This window comes from Rhinatrema bivittatum, chromosome 1, assembly GCF_901001135.1.
Source record: "Rhinatrema bivittatum chromosome 1, aRhiBiv1.1, whole genome shotgun sequence".
Taxonomy (NCBI): domain Eukaryota; kingdom Metazoa; phylum Chordata; class Amphibia; order Gymnophiona; family Rhinatrematidae; genus Rhinatrema; species Rhinatrema bivittatum.
Window position 1 is genome coordinate 651731831 of NC_042615.1, and position 19167 is coordinate 651750997.

Genomic DNA, 19167 nt, shown 5'->3' on the forward strand with positions numbered 1-19167 from the left:
GGAGGAGGTGGTGAAGACAAAAACAGTGACAGATTTCAAAGGGGCATGGGATAAATACTGTGGATCTCTAAAGGCTAGAGGGTAGAAATGAAGAAATTAGTTCATGGGTCTAACTTGCTAGTGTGGCGGTTACTACCCTTAACCAATAAGTCTTTATGCTGTTGATGCAACTCCATCATTGCTCTCTGCTTCAATGGCAGGGGGAAAAGAGAAAACGGGGAATTAGATTCAGACAGCAAGCAACAAGATTATTGAATTTGGCGGTCTGGGAAAACAAACAAACATAGGGGTAACTTAACCAATAAGCCTGAAACTCTTGATGCAAATGTAACATTGCTCTCTGAAAGTAAAGGGTAATTGGACTCAAATAGCGAGCAACATGTGGGCCCTGACTTTAATGGTCTGGGAAACCTGATAAGTATGAGGGTGACTTTTATGGCTTGGCAGAAATGCCCATAAATTTGCTGGGCAGACTGGATGGACCATTGGTTCTTTTCTGCCATTATTTCTATGTATGTTCCTATGTCAGTATAATTGCTGCAAAGTCCCAGCCACTCCCTTCAGTCTTTCTCTGTTTGGAAAAGGCAAGTGCCAATATGCCCCAGTTCCATAGATTCCTCAGGCAGCAGAACAATATTAGTCTATGGAGCTGCATGGGTTGTAAGACTCATGGCAGGATTCTGGTGCTCTGATTGTTCTCGAATGCAGTCATCCATACATAGACACAAGGAAATCAAGGCATCCAACTCTGAAGATAGCTCCTGACAGATCAATTCATCCTTGATCTGATCTTCTAATCCATACAGAGAGGCCGTAACAAGGGCCTTGCTGTTCCAGCCCGTCTCTGCCACAACTGTGTCGAATTCTATGACGTACTGCCCCGCAGTATGGGTTTCTTGTTGTATACAGAAGAGGGAAGTAGAGGCTGAAATCAAATGGCCATGGTTGTCAAAAATGTTTTTAAATCCATGACAAAGGCATCACAGTCCGAGATTATGGGTCTCTGGTTTTCCTAAAATGGAGTGGCCCAAGCCAGAGCCTCCCAGGGTCAGTAGCAATGTTATATACACCACCTTGGGAAACATGAGGCCTGTAGGGTATGAAGCACTGATTCAAAAAGTCTCGGCAGGCCTTTCGGTTTCCTGAAATATGCTGTGGATTTTCCACACGGGAATCCTTATAGGTATGAACCCTTGCTGCAGGAGGTATAGGAACTGAAGGTAGTATTTTCTATGATAGTGATCTAAAGGGCCCCGGGATGCTAAGAACATGCCATACTGGGTCAGACCCAAGGGTCCATCAAGCCCAGCAACCTGTCTCCAACTGATGCCAATCCAGACCATAAGAACCTTTCAAGTTCCCAAAAACTAAGTCTATCCCATAGCAGTGTCTATTTTCTAACTTTGTCAAATGCTTTCTGAAAATCCAAATATACTACATCTACCGGTTCACCTTTATCTACATGTTTATTAACTCCTTTAAAAAAGTGAAGCAGATTTGTGAGGCAAGACTTGCCTTGGGTAAAGCCATGCTGAATTTGTTCCATTAAACCATGTCTTTCTATATGTTCTGTGATTTTGAGATATAGAACACTTTCCACTATTTTTCCTGGCACTGAGGTCAGGCTAACCGGTCTGTAGTTTCCCATATCGCCCTTGGAGCCCTTTTTAAATATTGGGGTTACATTAGCCACCCTCCAGTCTTCAGGTACAATGGACGATTTTAATGATAGGTTACAAATTATTACTAATATGACAAGGTAAGGCGTATATTTACTTGTTGGTCTCCGAGGATCCGAGGAGAAGCAGATTGTGCCTCTGGGGCGGACAGTTCAGTTGGTCGCCATTTCGTCTGCCGGCTCGCCATCATCTGCTACCTGAAGCGTCCCGCCTAATGCGCACAGCGATAGGCGGCCGTTGCTACGCGCACGGCGATAGGCGGCACATTGCTAGGCGCCCGTTCATAGGCGCACATTGCTAGGCGCAAGTCCTTAGGCGCCCGATTATAGGCGCACGTTATAGGCGCAAGTTCTTAGGCGCACTGCTATAGGCGCACATTGTTAGTCGCACATTGTTGAGCGCTGATTCCAGGCGCCTGCTTTGCGCACAGCGCAGACTCTTATTGAGTTCACCGGCAGCATGGAAAATAAGAGTGACCAGGCTTCGGCAGTGCCGGCACCTCCAGTATCAGGCATCAATCTCTGCTCTGCATGCAACCTCAGGGCCACACAGAATGAGGATGCAGACTCCCTATGTGCCCAATGTGAAGAGGCCCTGGGAGTACCGGGCCAGGGCCGGTCACCGCCCGGCGTTCTTACCGGGAACACCCCGGAGCCAGCAAGTAGCGAGGAGCAGCCAGCAAACCATGGGGGCCTGGTTCCCATGCGGCCAGATATGGCTTTGATCTCCTGGGTGAAGTTGTTCAAAGGAATTCATACCTTTGTCACGATGCAGTCAGCTCCCCGACCGGGTCCGTACGTCCAGAATGACCCGGCCCCTGGACCCTCGCGGCCTAGGCACGGCCACTCGCCACCTGATAGACCCAATTAAGGGGATTCAGACTACCCGGCAGAAGATGATGAGCCCCCCCGAGGAGGGAGAGCTTCCCTTGGGGGTAGAACCTTATCGGACCAATCGGCGGCGCTTTATTAGAGCGGATCTTCCAGACTTGATCTCGCAATGCCTGTCTGAACTGGCCCTTCCGAGCCATGACACCCAAGGGGAACCTAGAGTGAACCCCCTGTTAGAGGGCCTTCGCCAAACTTCTCACCACTTTCCCCTCCTACAAGTGGCACAGCAGCTCATCGATCTGGAATGGGCTGCACCGGAGGCTCCATTCAAGGGGGGTCGGGCCTTGGCAGGCATGTACCCCTTAGCCCCGGCAACTAAGGACATGTTGGCGTGCCCTCAGGTAGACGCCATAGTCGGCGCAATTGTAAAGCGCACCACTATCCCGGTGGAAGGAGGGACGGCCCTCAAGGATACACATGACCGGCGTATGGACGCCATTCTGAAGCAGGTTTTTGAGGTGGCAGCCATGTCCCTATGAATTGCGACTTGCTGCAAGGTGGTGACGTGTTCCTGCTTATCTCAGGCTCGGAACAACGCCCCAGGAGAAGGGATGGAATCAGCTCTCTCGTTCCTTACTGATGCAGCCTCCGACCTCGTCCATACAGCAGCCAAGGGAGTGTCATCCTCAGTGGCAGCCAGGAGGCAGCTCTGGCTACGTAACTGGTCGGCCGACTCCTCTTCCAAGATGCGTCTCTCGAGAATGCCCTTCGAGGGATCTCTCCTGTTCGGCAGCGACCTGGAGAAGCTGGCCAATAAATGGGGCGCCTCTCTTTTACCTCGTCTACCAGAAGACAGACCACGCAGGAGGCAGCGCCCGTCTTCTAGACCACCCAGAGGTAGAACCTCTCAGCGCTTCAACCCTTACGGGACTCGCTACCAGGCACCTCGGTCGCAGGCCAGGAATCAGTCCTTTCGGACTAAGCATAGTAAGAGGGGAGCCGGCTCGGGTTCCGGCCCCGGCCGTACCCCACAATGACAATCAGCCGGCCCATCTGGGGGTAGCAGCCATAGGGGGCAGGCTGACCCTCTTTTACCGCAGGTGGGCCGAGATTATCTCGGACCAGTGGGTCCTCTCCATCATCCGAGAAGGGTACTACCTGGACTTTCTTCGGCTCCCGCCAGACAAGTTTGTGGAATCTCCTTGTTCCCCCCTCAAGAAGGCAGCGCTAGATGTTACCTTACAGAGGCTTCTCTCCCTCAAGGCCATAATCCCAGTGCCTGCAGGGGAGATAAATTCTGGGCATTATTCCATTTATTTCATAGTGCCCAAGAAGGAGGGCACTTTTCGGCCCGTCCTAGACCTCAAGTCAGTCAACCGCTACCTACGGGTACCCAGCTTTCGCATGGAAACCCTACGATCTGTCAAAAATTCAGTACAGCCAGGGGAGTTTCTCACATCCCTAGATCTGTCAGAAGCCTACCTGCATATCCCAATCCATCGGGATCATCAGTGCTACCTGCGTTTCAAAGTCTTGGACCAACATTTTCAGTTTCGGGCGTTACCGTTCGGGTTAGCCACAGCGCTGCGGATCTTTACCAAGGTCATAATAGTAGTGGCGGCGGTCCTCAGAAAGGAGGGAATTCTCGTCCATCCCTACCTGGACGATTGGTTGATCAGGGCAAAATCGCCAGAAGAGAGCCGTCTGGCAACCAGCCAAGTGATTGCTCTTCTAGAGAGCCTAGGCTGGGTAGTAAACTTAAACAAGAGTTCCCTACAGCCGTCTCAGTCGAAGGAATACCTAGGAGTCCTATTCGACACTCAAGCAGACAGTCAGCTTGACTCCCAAAAGAAGAGAAAAGCTCAAGAATCGTCTGCGAGCCCTGCTGCACGCCGTCCGGCCCACAGCCTGGGATTACCTACAAGTCCTCGGCCTGATGGCATCCACTCTGGAGGTGATACCATGGGCACGGGCGCATATGAGGCCGTTACAACGCGCCCTCCTATCCCAGTGGAGCCCGCGATCATAAACTTACACCGTACACCTACCTCTCCCTGCCAGGGTACGGAATCAGCTGCGATGGTGGCTGCAGCAATGCCACAGGAGCCGGGGGTCCAGGATGTCCTCCCTGACATGGACCCTGCTCACAACCGACGCCAGCCTGAGCGGCTGGGGCGCACATTGCGAAGGGCTCACCGCCCAAGGGCGGTGGAGCAGAGAAGAGTCGAGATGGAACATCAACCAACTAGAGGCACGGGCAGTCAGGCTAGCATGCCTGCGACTCGCCCACAGACTGCGACACAGACCAGTCAGAGTGATGTCAGACAACGCCACCACAGTGGCATACATCAACCGACAGGGCGGAACCAGAAGCCAGCAGGTAGCCCTAGAAATAGCCCCCCTGATGTCTTGGGCGGAAGCAAATCTCCAGGACATCTCCGCCGTCCACATCGCCGAGACAGACAACACTGCGGCAGACTTCCTCAGCAGGGAAAGTCTACATCCCGGGGATTGGCAACTGTCACCCACAGCGTTCCAGATGATTGTGAATCGGTGGAGGACCCCGTGCATGGACCTACTAGCGGACAGGTCCAACGCTCAAGTACCCAGATATTTCAGCCGCAGGCGGGATTCTCGGTCTCAGGGGATCGATGCACTGGTACAACCATGGCCCCAGGAGATCCTGCTGTACGCTTTTCCACCATGGCCCACAAGATTCAGCGGCATAGAGGCCTAGTTCTTCTAGTGGCCCCGGACTGGCCAAGAAGACCCTGGTACGCAGACATGAGAAGACTACTGGCAGGGAATCCACTACCCCTGCCGCCGCACAGGGACCTGCTGCGACAAGGTCCCATACTCCACGAGGATCCGGCTCAATTCTCTCTTACGGTTTGGCCATTGAGAGGGCTAGTCTGAAGTCACGGGGATATTCAGGACCGGTAATAGATACATTCCTTAGAGCACGCAAGTTCTCCACATCACTAACTTATATAAGGATCTGGAGAGTATTTGAAGCTTGGTGCGAAGGTAATAGCACCAATCCACATGCTGCTAGGATTCCTATCATTTTGGACTTCCTACAAGATGGTCTTCAGAAGGGTCTGTCCCTCAGTTCCATCAAGGTCCAAGTGGCAGCACTTTCCTGCTACGGTCCCCGGAGTGACGGCAATAGCATCACCACACACCCAGACGTTTCACGCTTCCTGAAAGGAGTCAAACACATTCGTCCGCCACTGAAGTGGCCCATACCTCTGTGGAACCTCAACCTAGTTTTGGACTTTCTAGCGGGACACGCCTTCCATCCACTTCGAGGCCTATCCCTCCGTTTGTTAACCTTGAAGATGGTGTTCCTGCTGGCTGTTTGCTCCGCACAACGCATCTCAGAGTTACAAGCACTGTCTTGCCGTGATCCGTTTCTCCGAATCACACCAGAAGCCATCCATCTTCGCACAGTCCCTTCCTTCTTACCCAAAGTAGTCTCGCACTTTAACTTCAACCAAACCATCTCTTTACCTACCACAGAACTTTTGCAGTCTAATATTAAAACCTAAAGTCTAATATTAAAACCCAACCTTATACCTATCAACTTCTATCTAGCCTACATTAGGCACCGTAGCTTGTAATTATGTTATTAACCCCATATATCTTAACCCAAGTTATTTCAACCTGTTCATTGTAAGACATTTACTTGTCAATGTTATTGTTTAGAATGTGAACCGAATTGATCAGTAATTTTGTTACTGGAAAGTCGGTATATAAAAATGCTAAATAAATAAATAAATAAATAAGAAGTCAGAAGAAGGTCGAATTCTACAACATCTCGACATCAGCAGGCTACTGTCCAGATACCTGGAAGTGTCCGAAGCAATACGAAAGACGGACCATCTGTTCGTTCTACACAGCGGGAAGAAGCAAGGGGAAGCGGCCTCACGGGCAACTATCGCCCGCTGGGTCAAAGAAGGTATCAAGGCAGCCTACGTAGACGCGGGAAAATCACCGCCTCTACAGGTCAAGGCTCACTCTACCAGAGCGCAAGCGGCCTCTTGGGCAGAAACCCGAATGCTATCGCCTGCTGAGATCTGTAAGGCGGCGACGTGGACCTCCCTCCATACCTTCTCCAGATTCTACCGTCTGGATGTCCAGGCCAGGGAGGACACCGCATTCGCGAGGGCAATCCTGCACGGTCCGCGGGCAGCCTCCCGCCCAGTCCAGGAGTAGCTTTTGTACATCCCACTTGTTTTGAGTCCATCTGCTACACGCTAGGAAATGTAGAGATTACTTACCTGATAATCTCGTTTTCCTTAGTGTATGCAGATGGACTCAGCATCCCGCCCGGCTGCCAATATCCATGGGATTTCACAGGCTCAAGGTAAGCCATGTTTTACTACATAGGGCATCCACCCTGCCGGGTGTCGACACCTTCTGGTTGAGAATCCTGGCGGTCTCCAGCTACTATCAACCGGTCAGGGTAATCCTGTTTAATTAATCGATCGGTCAGTACTCATAGAGCTATGACAGCTTTGCAAGGAAGATTACTGAATTGCTTCACTTCCTGTGGGGGTATATGTACCCGTGCTGACGTCAGATCCGTCTCCAACTGCTAGCACGAGCACACTATACCCACTTGTTTTGAGTCCATCTGCATACACTAAGGAAAACGAGATTATCAGGTAAGTAATCTCTACATTTATCTCCTTTTTAAAGATTAGCGCCAGCAGTCTGGTTCCACCCTGGTTAAGGTGGAGCCCATCCCTTCTGAAGAGACTCCCCCGTTCCCCAAAAGGTTCCCCAGTTCTTTACAAAACTGAATCCCTCTTCCTTGCACCATCGTCTTATCCACACATTGAGACTCTGAAGCTCTGCCTGCCTCTGGGGACTTGCGTGGAACAGGGAGCATTTCAGAGAATGCTACCCCGGAGGTTCTGGATTTAAGCTTTACATCTAAGAGCCTAAATTTGGCTCTTAGATGTAACCTCCCTCCCACATTTTCCTATGTCATTGGTGCCCACATGTACCATGACAGCCGGCTCCTCCCCAGCACTGTGTAAAATCCTATCTAGGTGACGCGTGAGGTCTGCCACCTTCGCACCAGGTAGGCATGTTACCAGGCGATCCTCACGCCCACCAGCCACCTAGCTGTCTACATTCCTAATAATCGAATCACCAACGATGATGGCCGACCTAACCCTTCCCTCCTGGGCAATAGGCCTTGGAGACACATCCTCTGTTTGAAAGGATAATGCACCACCTGGAGAGCAGGTCTTTGCTTCAGGATCCTTTCCTGCTGCACCAAGTTGATGCTCTCCGATCATGAGAACTTCTTCCTCCAAGGCAGCACCAGGGATGCCAGTCTGAAGTTGGGACGTGGCTACTATGTCCCTGAAGGTCTCATCTATATACCTTTCTCTCTCTGCATCATCTCCTCCAGGTTCTCTACTCTAGCCTCCAGAGATCGGACTCGTTCTCTGAGAGACAGGAGCTCTTTGCATCCATGAACATGTACAATTTCTCACCGGCGGGTAAAAAAAATCATACATGTGACACTTGATGGAAAAGACTGGGAAGCCCCCCTCTTGCTGCTGGACTGCTGCCTTCATCTCAAATTTGTTCAGTTCCTAGTTAAGTTTTAGGTTGCTATGGGAGTAGGAATGTGTCTAATTAGCGTCCTTTAAATGTATTAATGAATTCACTATATGTCTGGTAGTGGCTTACAGGGGAATGCTCAAACTCTCAATAAGGTGTGGGAATTCATGAAATTAAAAGGCTGGGGTTTTTTGGTTTGTTTTTTTTTTACTGAGAATGTGGCACCTGCCTATAAATCAAATAATGAGCTAGGGGCGGTGGGTGAGGGGTGGAAGGGTTGGGAAATACAAATAGTCTAACTTCTGTTTTTTCGCTGCCTTACTATTAAAAACACAAACACACTAAATAATTTAACCCCAATACTTTTAAAAAAAATAAAATTTCCAAGCAAAACTTACTGATGCCTTTCAGCCACCAGCAAGGTGATCATCTCCTCTGTGCTCCCACTATTTTTAAGAAGGGCATCAACTTGTCCTTGTAGGCTTTCCAGGCATTGACTCAGTCTCCAGACACCTATTGTAGTCTGCAAAATGCACAGCCAGCTCAGAGGTCCATTTTGGCTAGAGCTTGATTCAACAGTTGTAGTCTGTATGCTGCCCCAGGAGCAAGCAGCCGGATGCCAGGGAAGTCTAATCCAGGCCAACACAGATAGAGAGACTTCTGCCTAGGCCAACCACCTTCTCTTTGCATTGAGCCCTTTGGTGCTGGTGGCCAGCAAGGCATGAAAAGCAGAGTTAGACCCCTGAACAAACAGGGAATGAGAGGTCTAGAAAAGAGTAAGGAGCAGGAATGAATCAGAAATCCAGGATCCCAGGTAGTAGGAGAACAATTAGGAGCACTGAAGGTAGAAGCTGAAAATAATACAGACTTTTGGATACAGGAAAGAATCCATAGAAAAAGATCCAGAAGGTAGGACCATGTTCTGGTAACAGACTGCTGAAACTTCCTCAGTATAATTACAAGCCTATACAGGAAACAAGATGGCCACCGGGGGGGGGAGGGGGGGAGTGAAGAACATAGTTAGAAGGATTAGACAGACAGTTCAAGTGGCTCATTGCTACGTTTAGCATCCTGTGGGACATCCACACAGGCCGCTGCACTCACCTCCAATGCCACAGCAGCTGAACCTCACTCTTGCAGCGCAAAGCCACCAAGCCTTGCACACACGGCAGGACACTACCATGACTGCCATCTCCGGCCAACCCTCATCGGCAAGTGCTTGCCTGACATAATTTCCTTTACAGATCCACGACGGGGAAATCCCATGGATGACATCAGCGACCTTAGCTCTGGACTCCCTCACCTCAGCAAACGGTCTCCTGCATTCCTTGCAGTACATGTTGCCTACACTTGTGTGCCTACCCTCGTCTTCCAGCCCAGCCTCATCTTCCAGCCCAGCCTCTTGCATGCTTATACAATTGCGCTTATACATGCTTATACAATTGCTTATACAATTGCTTATACATGCTTATATAATTGCGCTTATACAATTTTGTATATAACCTGTGTACATTTCAATTGTTCTTCGAACCCCTGTACATAGCTTCTCCTTATGTATCCATTTTCACCCTCCCCCCGCCCCCTCCTCTGTCTCGTCTACCCCTACCCCTCCCTCCCTTATTTATCTAGTTAATTGCCCTGTTACTGCGTTTGTTACACACTGTTCCTTGTAAAGGCTTTGCCTATATATCCTTTGGTTGTAAGTTATCTGTAAACCGGCACGATGTGCAAACGGTTGTCGGTATATAAAAATAAATAAATAAATAAATAAATGCTTTGCCTAGCCTCATCTTCCAGCCCAGCCTCTTGCATGCTTTGACATGCCTCGTCGTCCAGCCCAGCCTTTTGCATGCTTTGTGTACATATATTACCTAACTTTGTACAGAGGCGCTTATCTGCAGATATACAAGGATACCACAAGGAATTTAATTGAGGCAAATATAAATTTAATATTGCATATCCTTGGGACACAGATGCAAGACCTTCAATATAGGCAGGGCATTACTGTGTCTTACAGTCTCTTGTAAAAGCTGCATTATATAGTTTCAAACCATACATAGAAAATGCTTGTGAGAGGATCATTTACGCAATATGACAGAGTAATAAACTGACCTTCTCTAGCCTGAGAAATTCCCTCCCACCTTAAAATTCCTTTGTCTTAGCATTGCTTTGATGTACTCTTGTTTCTTCTGATCTTCAGTGTTTTGTCAATAGATCAATCATTGTAGTAGGTCTGTGTTCTGTTGCTGGTTCCAAGCCTTTAATTAGTCTTGACCTCCGGGAATCTTCAGTTTACCTGGCCTCTTTCAGTGAGATAGGAATCTGTGAGAACCAAGCTTATAATATGGCTCAGCTATCTGCCATCGATAACCTCATGGCCTTTCATCATATCTGGTTAGGTCTGAATTCATTCCAGATGGCTCTCAGTAGCCATACACACACAGGTCAGCTTAAGTTCATTGCATGCCAGCAGATTCAGTTAGATCAGATGAGCAAAGGCTTCTGGGACAAGCTGAGTGAACCAAAGGCCTGAACCAAGATCTTCATTATATCATTTGCCATGCCTCGTCTTCCAGCCCAGTCTTGTCCAGGCTTGTCCTCTAGCCCTGCCTTACCAGCCTGCTTTCCTGGTTCTCAATGTCAGTGTTTCCCCTGTGTCCACATCTCCCTTGGATTGTCACTCCAGATCTTGACCTCCTGCCTGGACCCAACTACTCTTGGTTACTGCTGCCCTAACCTTGGTTCTCATTTGCCTTCTGTAAGCTGGCTGTCTACCTTGTCTCTGGTGTGTCTCTGGACGCTAATGACCACCTCTGCCCTAGAGACCCGCCTAAGTCTTGCTGGCCACCACAATCCAAAGGCTCGACCTGCAGACAAAGGTGCCTGGTAAAGATGAAGCTCCAGACTGTCCCACAATAAGGTGTGTTTGCCAGCTGCTGGCATAGATCTTGAAGTTTGTCCTCGAGACTGTGTCAACTATACTGCAGCACTAAGGGCTCACACACTATCTATTACACTTAAATGCCACCTGTAGGCTGGAGGAGCACCTGGCAACTGATCCTTACACTTATCAATGGTAAAGTGGCGATCAATTAATGTTTGTATTACTGTGGTAGGTAGGAAAAATATGCAGAATAGGTGATTCTGATCTTTAATTGCTGTTAATTTCTGTGGGTTGTTTTTTATATATGTAGTCAGATATCTAACGGCACATTCTTTTTGTTTTTTTTTCTCTAGGCTCTTATTGCAGAAACTGTAGGCAGTTATGAAACAATGGATCTTTTCAGGCACACTACTGAACTTGCTATGCATGTAAGTCTCCATATTATGCTTATTAAATTTGTGGGCTGAAGGAAAAAACAGTTCTCCAGTTGGTTACGTCTTGTACTTATATAATATGACAAAGAAAATTATAGTGTTTGAACAAACTGTACATTATTGAAATCATATAGGAACAACACATAGCAAGATGTTTGGATTCTGGTGCATGATTTATCTTCCTTGTGAAGCATAATACGAAAGGCTAAGTGCCTTTAGCTACTGAGAAATGCATGAAGTTCATTTAATGCCTATACCTGTTTCAGAGGATGAGCAGGATTTTCAGTCCTCACAGATGGATGTCATCAGAGTGAGCTTGGGCCAGTGACATTTAATTTATCTTCCTGCGGAACCTAGTGGTTTTGTTTTCGTCTCTAACATTCCTGTTTCAATAGAAGTACAAAAATAATTTTTTTTGCTGTGGCCTTCCTAGATTTTCCTTTTAGTTCCTATGATTTTTTAATCAGTTTTAAATGTTTTTACTTTTGATTGCCATCTTCTATTGTCTATATCAGTTAGCACATTTAAGACTAATCGGAGAACATTCTTTCACTTCACGTACAATAAAGCTCTGGAATTTGTTGCCAGAGGATGTGGTTAGTGCAGTTAGTGTAGCTGGGTTCAAAAAAGGTTTGGATAAGTTCTTGGAGGAGAAGTCCATTAACGGCTATTAATCAAGTTTACTTAGGGAATAGCCACTGCTATTAATTGCATCAGTAGCATGGGATCTTCTTAGTGTTTGGGTAATTGCCAGGTTCTTGTGGCCTGGTTTGGCCTCTGTTGGAAACAGGATGCTGGGCTTGATGGTCCCTTGGTCTGACCCAGCATGGCAATTTCTTATGTTCTTATGATATAGAGTAATCATTGGTTTCAAACAACCTGTCCTTCACATGTCTTAGCAGACATGCCAAATTGTAATCTTGCCAATTTGGACATGCCAGTCCTCCTTAATGCTTTAGCTTTTATCAGAATCTGCAATGACATTCTTGCTTTGTGATTCCTCCAGAGAACCTTCCTCATAATCTGGTAGATAGTTGTTGTTTCTCTCTTTTTTAACCAGATAGGTAATAGTTGCATAAAGCCACTTAGGTAATTCCATCATCTTCAACAAATTAATTTTTCCAATGAATAAGAGAGACAGAAATCTCCAGTTTGAGAGTCTACTTCACATTTTAGTCAGTGGCTGAATATTGACATCATATACCTTGGCAATATTTGTGAATTTCATAATCTTTGTCCATTATTTTAGAGGAAACTCCCCTTCCAAGAATGCAGTGTACACACTGTAACATCCAATGCCTCTGATTTTTCTAAATGTATTTTTAGATCTGAAAAAGCCCTGAATTGTTTCTGCAATCTCATTGTATTTCCCAGGGATATTTGTGGACATGTTGGATAAACTAAAACATCATCGGCAAATATCATTATTTTGAACACTTGGTTACCTTGTGAAAAACCCTGAACTGAGGCACAGTTTTCAGTTTTTCTTAATGGGTCAATAGTCAGAATGTATAAAAGAGGGGACAGTGGACACTCTTGCCTTGTCCCTTGCTGTAATAGAAATTTGTCTGAAATGTAACCATTTGCTATAATCGCTGATTTGGATTCTTTATATAATATCATATAATCTGCCCCTGAAAACCATATCTTTCTAACACAGAAAAAAAAAGTAAGGCCATGCATTTCGGTCAAATGCCTTTTCTGAAACCAAACCCAACAGCTATAGAGAGAATGTTTAATGTCACACAAATTTCCATAGCTGTTACCAGTTTTGTTAAGTTTGTACTGGCAGTTCTATCCTTTACAAAGCCAGCTTGATTACTTGATATTATATGAGGCAAGATCCCACCAAGTTGATCTGCCCGTACTTTTGCATAAATTTTCATATCATAATTTAAAAGCAATATTGGCCTGAATGATGCTGGAATTTATAGGCTCTTTCCCTAGCTTCACCAAAACAGTGATATATGCTTTAGTGAAATCTACTGAAAAATGTCCTCTATCCTGTGCCTCAAAGAAATAGCACCCTAACACCTTAGGTATTTTACCTACAACTATTTTATTATCAGCATTTAACCTGTCTGGACCTGGAGCTTTGTGACTTTTACTAGATTTGATCACATTTGTGATTTCCTGCATTTGGAAAGGTTTATTCACTTTGGCCAATTATTTGCCTGTAATTTTAGGTGTATCCTGCTGTGATAGGCAGTTCTAAGTGGGAGAGGCATTATTAACTGTGTACCCCTTAAAAATGATTCTCCTGACAGTAGAAAATCATGTCACATAACTTAACACATTAGTGTTATTAAGAGTTAATACATCTGTTAAGCTCAGTTAATTATTTGAGATCAGAGCCACTCAAATTACTCAGTGAGAGAAATATTCTCAAAAGAAAAATATAACTTTTTTTTTTACATGAGGAAAATATATAATCAAATTTAATTGATCTAATCAAGTCATTTCAAGTTGTCAATTCAGATGAATTCAGACTAAGTCTGTTTAGATCTAGTTAATTCAGATTAAGTCATATGATACAAAAATGAAATTCAAAGGGATTGCTTACCAAGGAGTTAATTTCTGCCAGAGCCTCGGGTTATGCTGTAATCAGAATAGAATAGCAACCGTGCCAAGTATCTGGACCGTACTTGCTAGGGACTCTTTGCTATGGACTTCAATAGTTTACAGTAAGCCCATGATTGGCTAACTTAGAAATCTTTTAACCTCGAAAGTTACTAATCCACTAAATGTACAAAAAAATATAGCTCTAAAATACATCAGATTCACTATGTCAAGACACTTGTGTGCTTTGATCTAGTATAATAATTCTATCAAATTGACAAAAGAGCACATGATTTCACGTCTCTAATTTTTAATATATATGTGTGTATCAAGCATCTAATACTTCTAATGTTTAAATATATTGTAATACATGCAATGAGCACATGTCCATCCTAAAGATAAAAATCAAAAAGACATCATTATTGTTTATCCAGAGTCCAGTGCTACAGACTCTGGGAACTCTGTCAGGCCAGGACATAAACCACTCTTAATAAGGTGCTGGCTGGTTTCCCAGACCTAACAACTTCAGGTGTTAGAAAAAAAATTCTTCTTAAGAAGAGAAAAAAGTTAAGTAAACTACTGCAGTTTATTTAAGAATGGCTGTGCACTGGTCAGAATGGGTCAGGGGTTATTGATTTTCATATTTCTATGTGTTAAAGACCCAGATACCATATCACCCCCTCCATGAAAACATTAATCTCTGATCCATTCAAAGCCATGTAGCCATTACATTTTATCTGAAAGTTGTTTCTTATATATGTAAGTCTATTCTAAACTATTCTAGATTTTTACTGAGCTAGATTCATAAACAATATTAATTACCTTGATACAGGTATCATAGTATACTACAAGACAATAATTAGAAAACGTCATTTTAATTCTCCTTTTTTGTAAAACTACTTAAAATAGAATCCATCCATGAGATTCTGGGGAGAATTGAAGCCAAATTCAGTAATGATTTCATCAAGTAGATTATCAATGCTATTGCATTTCATATCAGAAAATATGAATCTCCTTGATATCATTCGAGAACATTCTCCCCTCCATAGCAGGATTCATTACTGTGGTAGCTGAAGTAGCTTGAACTGTGGTGTTATCAACTGAAATGACCTGGGATTACCCATCCTAGATAATGTTGAAAAATGTGCAACAGTAGATACAGAATAAGTATGACACCTATAATGATTATTTAATTTCTAACAACCATGAATCATTGGGTAACTGAATTCTTGAAGAAATAGGCCATATAAATCAAGATAGTATACAGTATTTAAGTCCTTAGACATATAACTGCAACTGGCAGTTTTGCAAGTATAAGTGAAACTATATATTGTTAGAAACATATTCTTGTGTAATGGATAAGATGCCAACATAGCAGAAATTATAACGGATTGATCCTTAATTTGTCCTTCATATATCAGAATAGAAAATGGACCTGGAGTTTGGATCATTCCGTCGCATCCCTGGGAGGTACCTTCTTGTGGCTCAGATTTAGATGAGAAAGTCATGACACAAACTTTAAAAGAATAACACTTAGGATAAAATGTCCAACAATTAAAAGTATAAGTTTAAAATATTGGAGAATATTAGTAATATCTTTCAGGGAACCAGATAATAAGTTACTCACACCTTTTGCCAGTGAGGAAATAACTTGCGCTGTCAATGGAAACATTTCTTGAAGGGCGTCACCTAAACGTCTAAACCACTCAGGTAAATCTCCTCCAGCAAAAGAAGCTCAGTTCTTATGTCAATGAGGATGTCCTGAACAGAATCACAAGTGGAAAAGTATGTGATCTTGGTCTTTTTAAGTCATTTGACTATACCTAATAAGCATTGTAATTGCAAATTTAACATTGGAACATGAATGATAAAACTCTGAGTTGATAAATTTATAATTGTCGTCTTAAATGTCCGGTTTAAGCAGGTGGTTGTCTCATTAAAAGTAACATATACTGGAACAAAGAATGGAATTCCCCAATTAAAATTTGCCTTATTAGCAAGGACAGCGTAGTACTCATTATGGAGAGGATATATTTCTAGAAAGGGAGATTTCACAAGTTCAGATGTGCCAGGGCAGTTAGTATGTTCAGTTTGAGTACCACATGTTGCAGTTTCAGCAACAGGGTCAAGAGATTAGATATTCTTGTAAAACACAATTTCTCACATATAAATAAAAATATAAGAACATAAGAAATTGCCATGCTGGGTCAGACCAAGGGTTCATCAAGCCCAGCATCCTGTTTCCAACAGAGGCCAAACGAGGCTACAAGAACTGGCAATTACCCAAACACTAAGAAGATCCCATGCTACAGATGCCAGTAATAGCAGAGGCCATTCCTTAAGTCAACTTGATTAACAGCAGTTAATGGACTTTTCCTTCAAGAACTTATCCAAACCTTTTTTAAATCTAGCTACACTAACTGCACTAACCACATCCTCTGACAACAAATTCCAGAGCTTAATTGTGTGTTGAGTGAAAAAGAATTTTCTCCAATTAGTCTTAAATGTGTTACTTGCTTACTTAATGGAGTGTCCCCTAGTCCTTCTATTATCTGAAAGTGTGAATAACCATTTCAGATCTTCTTGTTCAAGACCTCTCATGATTTTAAACATCTCTATCATATCCCCTTCAGCCGTCTGTTCTCCAAATTGAGCAGTCCTAACCTCTTCAGCCTTTCCTCATAGGGGAGCTGTTCCATCCCCTTTATCATTTTGGTCGCCCTTTTCAGAACCACCTCCAGTGTAGCTATATTTTTTTGGAGATGCGGAGACCAGAACTGTACGCAGTTCTCAAGGTCCGATCTCACCATGGAGCGACACAGAGGCATGACATTTTCCATTTTATTAACCATTCCCTTCCTAATAATTTCTAACATTGTTTGCTTTTTTGACTGCTGCAGCACACTGAGCCGATGATTTAATTTAATGACATTATCCACTGTGATGCCTAGATCTTTTTCATGGTAGCTCCTAATATGGAACTTAACATTGTGTAACTACAGCAAGGGTTATTTTATTGATTCATCGTCCTGGTTTATGAATTGTAAAGGATTTTTTATTACTATTTTCAATAAAGCTGTTCCAGATTGATGAAAATGTCCTATATTATGAACTTTCCAATTATGATGGTCTAGAATTAAAAGTTCAAGTAGAATGCCAATCTTCCATATGCTTCTGATAAACTAAATAAAGGTTTTCTCTGACCCTATGCAGGTTCGCATGTGTCAGTCTTCTCATCAAGTTAACCTGTGCATCTGTGAGGTTTAAAGTACTCTGTACTATTAACATATCAAAACACATCTAATCCATCTTCTCATTAAGTAAATATAGCTTCATAAAACTTAATTTTATTTCTGACAAGCTGTAAAATAGAAAATTCATAAATACCCTCTTATATCATGTAGGGTGTCTTCAAATACCTGCATGAGATGATCCTGAAGAATATATATGCCATGTGCTAATGAATTATCATTTAGGTCAGAAATTTTTGCAATTCTCTCTAGAGCTTCAACTGTTTTATCAGTTATTGTTCTCTGAATGTTCCAATTATTTATATGTCCACTAACCTTTGATGTCCTTCCTTTCTGTGGTAACTGTAGTCCTCCTTGGTAAGAAGTTGTTGCAGACCTCTTTTTTCTTGTTTTATTGATCATGGCTGTTTTACCTTTAAAAGAGCAAATGCTTTTCCCTGTTCCTGAATTACATAGTTCATTATTAAATTTGAAATATTTAATTCTCATTTCTCTTAGATGGGTCTCAAAGGATTCAGTCAGATTAGCAATCTTGCATTGTAAATACAAGCTATATACTCTCTTAATTTTACTCATATTAAATTGGTTAATGCATATTGGACCAGGGAAATAATTGTGGAATCTTAAGTAACCACATTTGGATTCTCATTACCATTCATCCATTTAGCATTATTGTCTATAGACACATTTTCCTTCCAAAAGTGACATGCATACGGATGTAAAGAGAGAAATTTATTTGAGTTCTCACATCCTGATACCTTATTGTGAATCTGTTTGGTTGACAGACCACAATCATCTTCATATAATGACCACGAGTATCCTGTAGTGTTTATCATTGTCCACTCAGGATAAGTGCAAAATGTATCTGCAAAAGTTTGCCCGAAGAGGCCTTGCCAATATTTTAATTCTCCTTCATTATTATTGTTACTTTTTAGTTTTTTCAATAAAAGTAAAACTTTATTCTGAAGATAAGTTTCATCATGCTTCCACCAGTCTCCATAAAATAAATGGTCACAGAATATAATGCTATTGACCTTCTGGGCCCATTCAGGAATCTGAATTAGGAGGATCATATCTATAGTCCTGACTAGTAAATGGTTTGTAGTTTCCCCTAAATAAGGATTTGAAATCTGCTATAATAGTATCAGCTGGCTGATTTCTGGGAAATTATATGCCATAATGTAACAATGCAAACTTCTGATAGCATGCCAATTCACGGTATGTCTCCTGATTATAAAAAGTCTAAGGATATATCAAATTCCACTAACGTTTGTTGTAAATCCCTTAATTCTTCATTCACTACTTGCTGTAGTTGTGTAAGGCCATTACGTGTCTGCATTCCTAAAGTATGTCCTAATGTTTCAGCATCTATTAGAATTATTGTTGATATGGCTAGAACCCTTTCTTTAACCACTATGGGGTATGGATAAGGCTGAAAGATCAGTCCTTGTGAGACAGAGGAAATCTCAATATCTTCAGGCATCTGATTCATATGTAATTCTCTTTTTCGTCTGTGTGTGGGTGTTAATGTATCGGCTTTAAAACATGACACACCCCATTTTTTACCTCATAGATGTAGCCTTTAGGATAACCCTGAGGATTCTCCCATTGCGTATCAATGACTTGGTCTAATTCTTCGAGACCGGGCGAGTAGGTGGTAACCATCATTTTGATTGCATTTGCAGCAGCCTGCTCTAAACTATCTGCAAGGGAGTTCCCTACTGTGTATGGGGAAGTCTCAGGAGCTCTGTGTCCTGGCTCATGGATAACCTGTATATCCAGACTTTGTAAAAATAGCTCATGGATATTTTTCCTCATTGCTACATGTTGTAGGGGTTTTCTTTTGGCCCTAACAAAACCATTAGAGATCCAAGAAGGCAGATCATAGTTAAAAGATCATGCCAAATTCATGCCATGTCTGTGATAGTTAATACAGGTTTAAGTTCT

General features: G+C 43.5%; 1 protein-coding gene across 2 annotated transcripts in view; it reads left to right on the forward strand.

Annotated features, from left to right (window-relative positions):
- Positions 1-19167, forward strand: part of TTC37 (tetratricopeptide repeat domain 37) — a 539154-nt gene that overhangs the window by 305604 nt on the left and 214383 nt on the right. For both annotated transcript variants that reach the window (XM_029573103.1, XM_029573110.1), the window contains exon 25: positions 11330-11404. In XM_029573103.1, coding sequence (XP_029428963.1) covers positions 11330-11404 — 75 coding nt within the window. The remainder of the gene's footprint in view (positions 1-11329; positions 11405-19167) is intronic.